The 12,644-nt window shown below is 40.9% G+C and overlaps 1 protein-coding gene and 1 non-coding gene across 2 annotated transcripts; both read right to left on the bottom strand.

The window, feature by feature from the left end:
- Positions 1-217: 217 nt before the first annotated feature.
- trnat-agu (transfer RNA threonine (anticodon AGU)) lies at positions 218-291 on the bottom strand. The gene has a single exon. It is a non-coding gene; the product is annotated as a tRNA-Thr (tRNA).
- Positions 292-862: 571 nt separating this feature from the next.
- Positions 863-10,741, bottom strand: dnaja2a (DnaJ heat shock protein family (Hsp40) member A2a). Its single transcript, XM_086025278.1, has 9 exons — positions 10,560-10,741; positions 9,742-9,801; positions 7,905-8,131; positions 7,163-7,243; positions 6,952-7,085; positions 5,261-5,457; positions 2,903-3,047; positions 2,672-2,799; positions 863-1,633 (listed from the first exon to the last, which is right to left on the bottom strand). Exons 1-9 carry the CDS (start codon positions 10,635-10,637, stop codon positions 1,445-1,447), a joined length of 1,239 nt encoding a protein of 412 aa, XP_085881404.1. The 5' UTR covers positions 10,638-10,741; the 3' UTR covers positions 863-1,444.
- Positions 10,742-12,644: the final 1,903 nt, after the last annotated feature.

Below are 12,644 nucleotides of genomic sequence, written 5' to 3'. Positions count from 1 at the left end.
TGACGGACGTTTGTTGGAAAACGGCAACGTTTCCTTCAGAATTTCCTTCCGTCCACTTAGGGTTTTAATAATAACTTGTCCATTAATTGTAATACCCCAAAAAAGGCCGTCGCTCGGGGACGTCAGTTGTGACGTTTAAGAGTCTAAAATTTAGACGTTTGATTAACCAAATTATGCAATTATTACATAAAGAAAGCTATACAGATCCGATTCCAAAAGGCACCGCTGGGATTCGAACCCAGGATCTCCTGTTTACTAGACAGGCGCTTTAACCAACTAAGCCACGGCGCCAGGTATCAAACCATTGAAAAAATCGTAATATATACTGAAAAGAAATAGATTTTCGCCAATCCGTTGACATTTTTAGCCCTCAATAAAAAAAAAAAAAACCTCGAAAGTACAGTACTCTTCCAGGGTGGAAATGCTAGGGCCAACGAACACTTTCACGTAGATGCTGCAAAACAGCCGCAATGATGTGCTGCTGTCCTTTTTTTTTTTTTTGGTTTCATATGCCAAATCATTTAAAACTAAAAACTATTTCATACAAATACGGTATATGGTAAATAAAAATAAACCAATGGTCTCCCATAAAAATTAAACGATTACTTTTTGTAAAAAAATAAATAAAAGTAACTCTCAAAAACAAAAAAAACCCGTTAAACTTCCTTTACCCCCCCAAAAAAAACTTTTAACTTGCTTTTAACCCAAAAACTCACAAGTGACGCATTTAAGATTGCCAAGACTACAACTGGCTCCGCTTATGATCTGTTCTTATTTAATTGCTTTCAGAAATTGACAAATTAAGTGACTATACCACTGCTGAACAATGCATTCTGGTGCACTTTTAATAACGAGGCATAACCTGATTCAACAATTTATTCAACAACTTAAACATTTTTGAAGTATCTTCAAGTGACTGCAGTACAAGTGTTGGAACCAAAAGCGTTATCATTTTTAAATATATTTTTTTTTTGTACATGCACAGGGTCTCACCATAGATGCAGGCTATCATCTTTTTTTGTTTGTGTGTGTGTGTGTATATACGTTATTTCTTGCTATATACGTTTTGTTTTTAAAATCACACACCGCTTTTGAGTACAGGTGAACATCAGTTGAAAGATATACACAATCTGGGATTAAAAATATAAAGAAAAGGAAGAGGATGAGGGGAAAAACATGTAAAAAGCTAGCCAGAGAAATAAAGTTGTAAAAAAAAAAAAAAAAAAAAATCAGCAACATCCTATGAGAAAACTGCTCATGTGAATGTGTCCATTTGTTAAATTACTGTAAATTCTATGAAAAAACAAAACAAAAGCAACACTCAAACGAGACATTCTCTGCCTCGGAGGAGGTAACGGTGGGATGTCTGCAGCCGCCTCTTTTAAATAAACAAAGAACAAAGTCTATTTTTGCCGCCTGCGCCCGCCTCGTCACCGCCTCCGGGCTACTGGTGGGCGCACTGGACCCCCGGGCCGTGGTGGCCGCCCTCCTCGTCCGAGCTGTCGTTGTAGGCCTCCCGGCGGCCGCCCGTCGACGAGCCCTGGCTCACGTCGTAGTCCTGAAGGTCCACCTCCTCCGTCTCGCCCGTGATGAGCGGCGCCTCCGACCGCGACGGAAGCATGTCCTCCAGCTCCTGCATGACAACGCAACACGCTTGCATGTTCAAGTGTTCAAGATGACACATGAAAGAGAGTGGAAAGCAATATCGAACATTGGCAAGATTGATGATGACGATAATAATCTTTCTGAAACTAGCTATAAATTGCTATAAAGAACGCACGGTGAAATCCGTATCGTGCACGTTTTTATATGTCAAACTTAAAAGAAAAATCTAAATCTCAAAAAACTGATGTGCTATTAAAAAAAAAAAAGTAGATTTTTTTTTTTTTTTTTTTAAATCAGCGTCAAAATACATTAAGGGACACAAAGCGATCTCTGACTAAAAATTGCTGCTGACCAGTGTAATTTTTAAAAACGAAAAGTATCATTTTCATCACGTAAAACAATTTAGGTAAGAGGAACTTCTTCAAGATAACTCAACTACATAAGGACAAAGTTTTTTTTTTTAAATATTAAAAAACACACACAAAGAACATGTAAACTTTTTAAAATGACTGTCAATACAAGAAAAAACGTTTTTTTTTTCAATTTTTATAAAAACAAAATAAAAAGAACTTTTTTTTTAAAAAATGCAATAAAAAGAACTAATGGAATTAAAATTATTTTAAACAATTTAAAATGCAACATAAAAACCAAAGAACTAAATGTTTTGAAATTGTTTCTATAAATATAAAGGAACAAAAGTAAATATTTTAATTTAAAATACATAAATGATAAAGAAACATACATATATGTTTCACATTTCATTTAATACATCAAAATAAGCAAAACAAAGCTCAAGTATTTTAAATTTTCAAAAAACATTTTGTTGAAAATAATTCATATAAAAGAAAACAAACCATTTAAAACTGAAGCAAACCAATTAAATGTTTTTTTTTAATGATTAAAAAAAAGTATTTCTGCTGAAAATGTCCATTAAAAAAGACAAATACTTCTCTTCTATAACTTTAAAAATGTAAAAGAAAACAAAAGAAAAAAAGAGAGAAAATAAAAATATATATCTTAACCCCCCCAAATCGCGGGGAAAACAAAACTAAATTGTGGTTCCTACCGCCAGTTTCTCGGGGCTGATCCAGTTGCTGGCGGGGAACTGCACCTCGAACTTAACGTACAGGTCTCCCTTCTCAAAGGGGTTGCGGTACTGCGGCATGCCCTCGCCTCGCACCACCCTCACCGAGCCTGAACAAAAAAAAAAACCAAACGACAAACAAGCTTAGTTACACTCAACTTCCTTTATGCCGCCGGACGAGTTGGGTGTACAGGAGCGGAGGCGGGGCGCTACCCGGCTCGATGACCTTGCCGGCGGGATGCTTGACCACGATCTGTCGGCCATCTAAATGTTTCAGCATGAACTGGAAGCCGCACAGCGCCTCCACCAGGCCTATCTTGTGGTTCATGAACAGGTCGTTGCCGTCTCGCCGGAATGTCTGCGAGCACAGAAGGAGGAAAACGAAATAAAACGCTCAAATTCCAAGTAACTATTGATGATTGAAGGATCTAAATCTATATGAATGGCTAGATATTAGCCAACAGGTTAACCAAAAACCAACATGGCAATTACACATTTACGGACATTGCATAATCAGTTAAAGGTGTTAAGAGTCAGTGTACCCTGATCTGACCAAGCTGGAGAGGATCAGCCCTGCAGACAGGGCCAGCCAGGGACGAGACCAGCCCCCGTTATGCTTGGATTTTAAAGACAGTATAAATGTGAGGGCTGCCCTCGCCCGTCTGAGAGCATTCACGAGGATGGAAAAGCTGCCCAAATCTGATCATTGTATGATTCCTGAACTTCAGAGATGGAAAAGAAAACAGATGAGAAGATTCAATCGACTTGTGAGTCTTTATTTACATAAATAATGTACTTTGTACATGATGTACTTTGTTAGAAAAAAAAAAAAAAAAGGACTTAATATTGATGTAACCTCTTGCTAAAAAGAAGCCAAACTATCCTTGTGTTACTAACTGAACCTATGTGACATGAAGGTTGGCACTTGCGCAGCCTGCTGTTCTAGTCGAGCAGCTTTTGTCTTATTCGAGGTGTCAAAAGGGACAAGCAGGAACTAAGTGTCATAAGCAAAGCACATGCATGCTCCATTTTTCAACATCTTTGGGTTTATTGGAAGAACAATCAAGTGGTCTCTCTCTTTTTTTTAATTATTTCAACAGCCTATGCTGTTCCAATTGATGTTGAAATGGCCTGGCCTGACTTTTTGGGGACAATTTTGAGCCTGGGATTTACTGATAATAATAATAAAAAAATTAAAAAAAAAAAAAAGAAGTTTTTTTCTGACCAAGTTTCTGATGTACAGCATATTGTGACTGTAAATTGCAGCTACGTCTTTTCCTGCACGGGACTACAGATGTAAATAAGCATTGTGCAAAATCCTGTGTAATTCCGGAAAAGCTTTGCAGGTCCACTAATTGGTGAATCATATTGAAAAGGAAAAAAAACCAAAAAACATTCTATCCAAATTTCCAGCCCTTTCTCCAGTTGGCTGCAGGCTGCAGAGTACGAGCTGCGGATGATTGGATTTTGTGGTCGGTAATGAAAGGCATTGATCGACATGACGATCACATAATTTTCCACGGACATCAGCCGATCATGATCGGCGGCTGGTCGATTGGAGCACGACTATTTAATACAAGCCAGACGTGCGAACTTCGCTGCTGTAACAATTTGATTTATTTTCCCTATGGAATGTATAGTTTCGATCTAGCTCAAGTGTTTCCCAAACTTTGATTCAAGGCACAGATTTGACATTGGGATAATGTCATGGCATCTCGCCAAACGAGAGGGGATTTTTTTTTTTTTTTTTTTTAAATAAAGATACACATTTTTTACCTGCTGCTGTCTAGTGGAAGAGCTTTTAATTGTTCTGTCTAATCCACTGGTGCGGATGACAATAGAAGCATTACTTTGAGTTTTATTAAATGGCTAAATTTTGGATCAATTTAGTGGAATGGGATCACCGTCTCCACCACATATCTGATGATCTCTCACAGCACACTCATGTGGCAAGGCACAGTGGTTGGGAATCATTAATCCATCGCAACGGATCCTCCGTAGCGACTCCGGCTTTGGATGAAAAGCGAGGTGTCAGAACAACGTGCCGCTGCTGATCAAGATGAGAAGTCAAAAGCAGCAGCAGCTGCTGGCGACGACGGCGCTCTAATGCCCATCTACTGATGATGTGTGCCAACATTTTCAATGAAAATCAGTGTAAAAAAAAAAAAAAAAAAAAAAAAGATTTCCGTTTAATTTCTGAAGTGTATTTTATAATTTGTAATGGATTTATTTTTGACCACATACTGATAAAAATGAAAGCAAGTATAACCTCACTCTGGGGTTGGTAGTGATCATGAAACAGTGTCAACTCGAGGTGCCCTGATTAATTGATTAACATAAATTAATTAATTTCTGTTTGTCCGTTTTAAAATAATGTTCTGTTTTGGAATAGGACATTAAAAAAAAAAAAAAAAATCTCCACTTAAGGGTTTCTTGGCCTTGCTCTAAGGCCCACCTACTGATGCCTGCCAACATTTACAATGCAAATAAATGCAAAAAAAAAAAAAAGAAGAAAAAAACAGGTTTGCTGCTACGATTAAAGGATGAAAACTACTGAAGTTGTGCACCCACCTCGTGCTCTTTCTCCTGCAGCACCAGGACGATGTCACCCGGCTCCACCCCTGGCGCCTGATCCGCCTCCCCGCCAAAGGTGATCTTCTGGCCGTGCTTCATGCCCTTGTCCACGTGGACCTCCAGGATCTTCACCTCCTTCACCACCTTCTTGCCCTCACACTTTTTGCAGCGGTCCTTCTCGCTGATCACCTCGCCTGAGAGCGGAGAACCGCGGGGAATCGGTTAAAAACACAAATGAACTGCGGCGGAGCACTTGATTCTTAGCCGAAGGCCACTATTAAGCATGATTGATTCAAAGTAGCGAGAAACATTGACAAAGCCAAATGCGGACGAGACCATAAACCGTTCCACTCTCTCTACCGTTCTATATCTACACGACTTTGGTGTGGTTTGGAGAAACAATTACAAATACACATTACAGTCAATAGTAACAGTAACAACAACAACAACAAACGTCACAAAGTAGGATTCAAATCTATTCAATTCACAAACACTGTGTTATACCACACAACACAACTAATGTACAAAGACAAAAACAACAACCTAACAGAGAACATTCAAAATCGGTTTCAGAATAGGGAAAGGAATTATCTATGTTCAACACTAAAAATAATTAACATGCAAAATTATGAACTGTTTTTGCTCATTTGTGGTGTGAAACTGTCAAACGGGAGAAGTGAGGAATTACATGTGGACAAATGGTTGGTGCCCCTCTGTTAAAGTGAAAGTCAACCTCCCAAAATTATTTGCAGTAATGTTTTCTATGCGCCTTCACTAGTCTAAACATGGCATTCTGATTAATGCTTTTGTGGAATATGAGTTAAGCATCAAAATCCACCCTTTTTTAGCCATCTGAGGGGACGGCCATTTTGTCACTTCTGTCAAGTGAAAATGACATCACAGTTGCTCAGGGCTCTGGTAAGGACCAATCACGGCTCACCTGTTTTCTGAAGCTGAGCCACGATTGGTCATTACGTGAGACGAGAGTGACTGTGATGTCATTTTCAGTGGACGGCAAGTGACAAAATGGCCGCTTCCCTAGATTGAAAAAAAGGGGTGGATTTTTTTTTTTTACTTTGGTGAGGGGAAAAAAAGAGGGGGGAGGGGGATTTTATTGCCTAACTCATATTCCACAAACACAATATTAATCAGAATGCTATGTTTCAACTTTTGGGCCTGCACAGAACATATTTTTGTAAAGAAAATGTTTGGGTTGACTTCCCCTTAATGGGGAAAAAAAAATTCCACGGTGGTCACAGAAATCAGACAATGCTTTTGAATTGTGATCCAACAGAGTTCTTTTAAAAACCAAACTCATGCAACTGGCCTGGACAAAAACGATGGTAGCCCTAGGAAAGACATGTGAAGGCGGTCTTGAAACTTGTAATAAGTCAGCCGGCCAGTTAAAAGGGTGACATGGTCACTGTTCTGTTTGGTGACATGTCGGGACCACACTAAACAGTGCAGCGGATGTGAAGGAGAGTAAAGGCAAAGTCGAGAAGACCATCTACAAGCAGGTTGATGCTCCTTTGACTACAGTCGCACATATTCAGAAACTAAAGATCCCGGGACTGTAGCCAACCTCGTTGGACATGGCCGTAGTAGGAAAATTTATGACAAATTGAAGACCGAGATAATTAAAAAAAAAAAAAAAAGGCCAGGACAAGCTCCAAAGAAATGAAACGCACCTTCTCCATTACAGTCCGTGCAGACGGATTGCATCTGTTGCACCATGCCCGGTGCCAGCTGTCTGATCATGATGCGCATGCCACGCCCTCGGCAGGCGGTGCACTTCTGTACGGCACCCGTCTTGCCGCCCTGCCTGCAACGCAGCGCCACAACATGTTAGACAGAGCGTTCTTAAGACAGTTCAAGACAATGGAGGCGGATGAAACGTACCCATTGCAAGTGCTACACAGTACATTTTTGCTAAGTTGCAGTTTGGTCGTCTTGCCATTGTAAAGGTCCTCCAGTGATACTCTGCAAGAGAAACAACAGTTTGAGAGCGCAACCACATTTTAGGGGGAGGGTCAAAACAAGACATCTGCCATTTTAACCACAGATTAAAAGGGTTCCGAGGCAGACTGTTTCAGGAGGTTTGCCGTGTCATGATAATGAACCACTGCTCAACCTGCTTCTCCTCTAAAACACCATCAGCACACAACACCATGAGTCCGTTGACATGAACAAATTTAATAAGACTGTAATTTTTAAAAAATGTGACGTGTACAACAAAGGTTTATTGTGTGGAATTTGGAGGAAAAAAAAAATTCCAATCAACCTATCATTTACTGGGTCAATTGTAAAACCTGGTTGTGGATTTCCATGATCCCTTTTCACACAATCAAGCGAGGGGTTAACCAACTACCCAAAACCACTCAGGGTCATATGTAAAAATAGTTAAACACTGATAGAATCCAACACGGTTGCGCTCATTACGATCTGTGTCATGCTACAAATATAGATCAATACTGAACTCATTCAATGCCAGACATTTTCAGACCCTCTTTTACCCTAACGTTTGAAAAAAATATAAATAAGTTCCTGGGATTGAATGGCTTGACTGTGAAAAGACAAGTCAATTCGTCAATGGCGGTGAATGAGTTATGGCCTCCATTTCCCGCAGCTCTTTTGGTCGTACTTGAGTGGGTGCACCATGTCCTCGCCTCTCCGCCGGCCACCGTTGCGCGAGCGTCCGCTCTGGCCCATGAAGCCAAAGAGCCCGCCGCCGAAGATGTGCGAGAAGATGTCGTCCATGCCCGGGCCGCCGCCGCCGCCCTCCCGCAGGCCCTGCTCGCCATAGCGGTCATAAAGCTCCTTCTTCTCGGGGTTGGTCAGCACCTCATAGGCAAAGCTGATTTCCTTGAACTGAAGCAGTTAACGGGAGATGTTTGAGAAGGAACTCGACAAGTCAACGTTTGCAAACTATGGTCTGAGGACCACTGGTGGTCTGCAAAAATAAATATGGAAAAAAATATGTATCATTTTTCAGCTTCTTCTCATGCTCGTGTAGTGTTGTGTGGATATATATGATACGTAGTGTCACATAAAAACATCCACCCGTGCCTTATAACCCTGGTGGTATTTTGACAAGCGTATATTGAGTTAGTGTTTGGAATGAACAGGACTTCAACAGAGCAAAGTTTGCCCGTCGACTACATATGCTCTTTGGTTGCACACACTGAGGGGCAAACTGTTAAGATGCTATTCGTCGTCGTACTCTGGAGCAAAAATGGATATTCCACCCGTGGCCTTCCAGCGCACCAACACTGGAAGGCCATGGGTGGACCATCCATGAAAACCAGTTGTCCTTCCATTAGATAACCAATGATCCTGCTCCAAGGGAGGTGCTGAAGCTCATTAGTTATAAATGTAAAATAGGAGAATGTGCTTCTAAACGGTGCTCCTGTAATTCCTCAAACCTGAATTGTTATGAGTTATGTGGGTGCCAGAAGTGTCATAATGTTACCAGTTCTGCTAGTCAAACGGACATGTCTGAGAACAGTGATGACAGCGATGTTGATTGTTCAGTTTAACTTTAAAGAATGTTTGCAACTTAATTGGAGCACTTTATTATTTTTTGTTTGAAAAATCAAATCTGAAAGGGGTACTTGAAAAACTAGGTCCCACTGTGTGCTTGTTTCAATAGGACATTATTTTTGAAAAATTACCTGTTTTCCAAAAACGTTTTCTCGGCAACCAGTGCTCCTTTTTAATCTAACATTTTATATTAAGTATAATTTGCATTGGCTGCATAAATGTGGCATTTTCAGCTTGTGGCATTTTTACTTTGAGATAATTGGAATCAAAAGTGCTACCAGAGGCTAAAATGTCCAATTTTTCATAAATTACCAGACTTTGGAACATGATTACTTCTTACTGCAGGGAATCTGCTTGTGAAACTTTTGGGGGAATAAGTTCAACTAGTTGTATGTAAAGTACTTGGTTACAGCTCTAGCTGTTGTGAAATGCGTTATACAAATAAAATTGTATTGTATTGTACTGTACCGTATTTATTAAATAAAAAGACAATTTTAGTATAGTAGTAAAGTATTTTCCAGATGCTGGAACGAAAATAATTTTCTAGGTACTTTCTCAGAGCTAGTCGATGGCCTAAGAGAGGGGAGAGGTGCACAGTTACACCCACAGAGCAGGGAGAGGGAGGGAGGGAGTTGAAAGACATTTAGACACCGCACACTCCAGCATACCTTTACTCTGTTCACTAATGTGCATTGTCCTTTAAAAAAATAAAAATAAAAAACATGGTGCCAGCGGGTACTAGTTACACCCAAGGACAACATGGGTAGCCCAAGGGTTTGTTCTAAAATTAGCTCACCGGGGGATGGTACTTACTAAGAATTACAACTGGATAATATAAACTTAATTGGCATTAGGTTTATCAGGGGGTAATTAAAAACGTAAGGAGATCCTGGACCCGAAAACATTTGCATCAATCTCCGACGATACCGATCTTTTACCTTGTCGCCAGCGTTAGGGTTCTTGTCTGGATGGTACTCTTTGGCCAGCTTCCTGTATGCCTGAAGAGATAGCACAACACCAATCATTATCACTCCACCAGCACGTGTGCTTCGCCCTCAATGACGTCACGTCATCTGCTGATGACGGAAGCCAAAGATTAGAATTTTTGGCTTACATAAAACGAGGTCAAAAAGAGCAGTCGATCTAGTTAGTTTGCTCACACTTGGCTTTTCGTATAAAATGGCGGCTCGAGATGTGTATGAAACGTTGTGCAATTGAGAAAACGGCTATTAGCATCGTAGGCTAGCGATTGGCACAACGTATTGTATAAACTTCCATGACGGCAGGGGTCCCGTTTTATTCAATTTATTCGTCCCATTTCCTAAACATATGTGTCTTTATCGAGAATATGATTTTGAATCAATAAAGCCATGTCGAGGCTCTTGACAGGCTTGGCGTCATGACTAACATCTGGACGGTTGCTAAGGGGGGAGGTCAACCGCTAAATGACTCACACATACTTTAAATAAAGTCAAGTAATTGTTAATCTACAGTGTCTGTTTTTTTATTAGAGTAAACGTTTGGAAGGTCAACCCGCCGCCTCGGACCTTTTTATCGCGTTTCCATCAGCATCATCGCACACACGAGCATCCAGGCCGGTTAGCATGATGGCGCGCTAACATTAGCACACCATGCTAACGACGTACTTCCTGCTTACAATTTTTTTCCAAGTGCCCCGGCGGGTCAAAGACAGCTGGGGCTCGGGTGCCGTTTCGCCGGCTTTATAGCAAGGCCGCCCTCCCCCTGCCCGCTTTACCTTCTTCAGTTCGTTTTCGGAAGCAGACGGTGACACGCCGAGGATGTCGTAGAGCTTGGTGTCGACAACATTGGCCATGGTTGTCGCTGCGGATGTTGCTCTCAGCGCGGAGGTGGACGGACAAAGAGACGGCGCCGGGTGGAAAATGTTTCACTTGTCTTCCGCACCTCCACTTCCGGTTGTGGTTAAAAGCGCTGTGCGGCCACTGTTGCCCTCTTCAGTCGGATGACTGACATTACAGCCACAACACAAAAGGGGATCTTATCTACGAAGTCTTGCCACCAGCAGGGACTCCAGGGAGTGTCTTTTGCACCAACATTAGGGAAGTGATATAAGAGAAGGAATGACAACAAATCTGTGATATTGTTCCATCTGTAAGACTTTCCTTGAGGCAAGGTGATATTGCTGACACGGTTAAGACTGGACCATTGTGTGCTTGCCAGTGTCAGTCGCGTGTAAATATCTACTTAGGAAACGTCATGGTGGCTGCTGAGAGTTCTGTGGTTTAATAAAAAAAAATAAAAAACCGTAGAACATTTATTATTGCAGTACACAGCTCAAAGGAAAATATTTTCAGAACAAGAGACATCAGAACTAAAGGCTTCACACTGGCTCGCAGGGTGCCATTCAAGATAGGACCACCGATGGTAATTAAGTGTATGTAAAAAAAAATATGCACATAACAAAATTTGCCACAGTGATTGTCAGTCTACTCCACAAACATAAATCATGGCATGGACTAGTGGTGGATAGTTAGTAATTGACAGCAAGCTGAGATTTACAGCAAACTCTGAGGCCATCTACATACAGTATAGGGACAACGTCTGTAGTTCTTAAAGAACCTACTAAGGCATTTTAATGTGGACAATGAACTGTTTTATCAAATCTTTATCCAGTCTATTTTTTTCACCTTGTATCGCAGCACTGTGGCGACAGAAAAAATGGCTCGGATTGTGAAGGTGCCCTTCAGACTCCTCTGATGGCTGCTGGCTTTGAAAAGCAGGTCTTCATAAAGGCCAAAGTCATACTGGTCTGGGAAGGAAATCCTCCTCACCATACTTTGAGGTCCTTCCCTCTGGCCGGAGATAAAGAGTCTACTTTTACAGTACAAATAGGACCGGAGACTCTTTTGTCCCCAGAGCAATAAAAATAAATGTATTGCTTCAAATGGCTAAAGTAGTTTGTGTGCCTTCATTTTTATCTGTCAACTGTTTCCCTCTGGGCCAATCTAGTATACTCTCTTATGTTATTTTATATTAGTTATGTTGAAGATATCGTGTATTAAAGCAGTAGTCAACCAAACATTTTTTTCACGAATATGTTCCCAGCAGGCCCACTAGTCGAAAAACGGCATTCTGATTAATATTGCGTTTGTGGAATATAAGATAAGCAGCAATATACACTCGTTTTTAGCCATCTCTGGGGCGGCCATTTTGTCTTCTGTCACCGTATCGAAAATGACATCAGAACTGCTCTTGATATGCTTCATGAAGCTAGTGATGCCCATATAGATGTGAACTCCTCTTACAATGTTACCATTCAAAATAAATGGCTGATATTTGATTTGATCTCAATAAAAAAGAAAAATCACTAGAGGTGCAAGGACACTGGCGTATGTCTGTATTTTCATTTCATTTCATTTCAAAATAACAATCACTACTTTGTTATTGGCTGTTTTATTACGTTTTGATGTATAGTGAGAGGCAGCACTGAATGAAACAGAAAGACTCTTCCCCAAAGTGGCAAAAGGTTCAATCAACCTGTGTATTATCCACCTGCTGCCACCCATACAAGAAAATAATAATGTTTACATTAAAGCTGATATTTAATCATAGCGCCCAGAGCCAACAAGTCGCTGTGATGATCTTTCATGTCTGGCCGGGCAGTACAGTTAAGTTCTATTTAGGGCTGCATGTGCGTCACAACAAGACAGGCAGCACATTTGAGCAGAGACTAACGTGTTTGTGAAGGTGACATGTTTAAGAGAGCCGCCTGGAGCACCACAGAGGACAAATGCATGATGGCAGGCGGCGATGGGGAAGGCAGAGTGCAAATTTGTCAGCGAGCAGCAGCCTGACTAATGCA

Source organism: Filicampus tigris, chromosome 3 (genome assembly GCF_054856515.1).
Source record: "Filicampus tigris isolate MCC_2025a chromosome 3, RoL_Ftig_1.0, whole genome shotgun sequence".
NCBI classification, from domain to species: domain Eukaryota; kingdom Metazoa; phylum Chordata; class Actinopteri; order Syngnathiformes; family Syngnathidae; genus Filicampus; species Filicampus tigris.
This window is presented reverse-complemented; position numbering and strand designations above follow the sequence as displayed.

Excerpts from the sequence above, each read along its gene's own strand:
- dnaja2a (XM_086025278.1), bottom strand. The coding sequence starts at position 10,637 with ATGGCCAATGTTGTCGACACCAAGCTCTACGACATCCTCGGCGTGTCA. Across the intron at positions 7,244-7,904 it reads GACATGGTGCACCCACTCAA|AGTATCACTGGAGGACCTTT; the intron begins GTACGACCAAAA and ends TTTCTCTTGCAG. Across the intron at positions 3,048-5,260 it reads TGCAGGAGAAAGAGCACGAG|ACATTCCGGCGAGACGGCAA; the intron begins GTGGGTGCACAA and ends CTGTGCTCGCAG.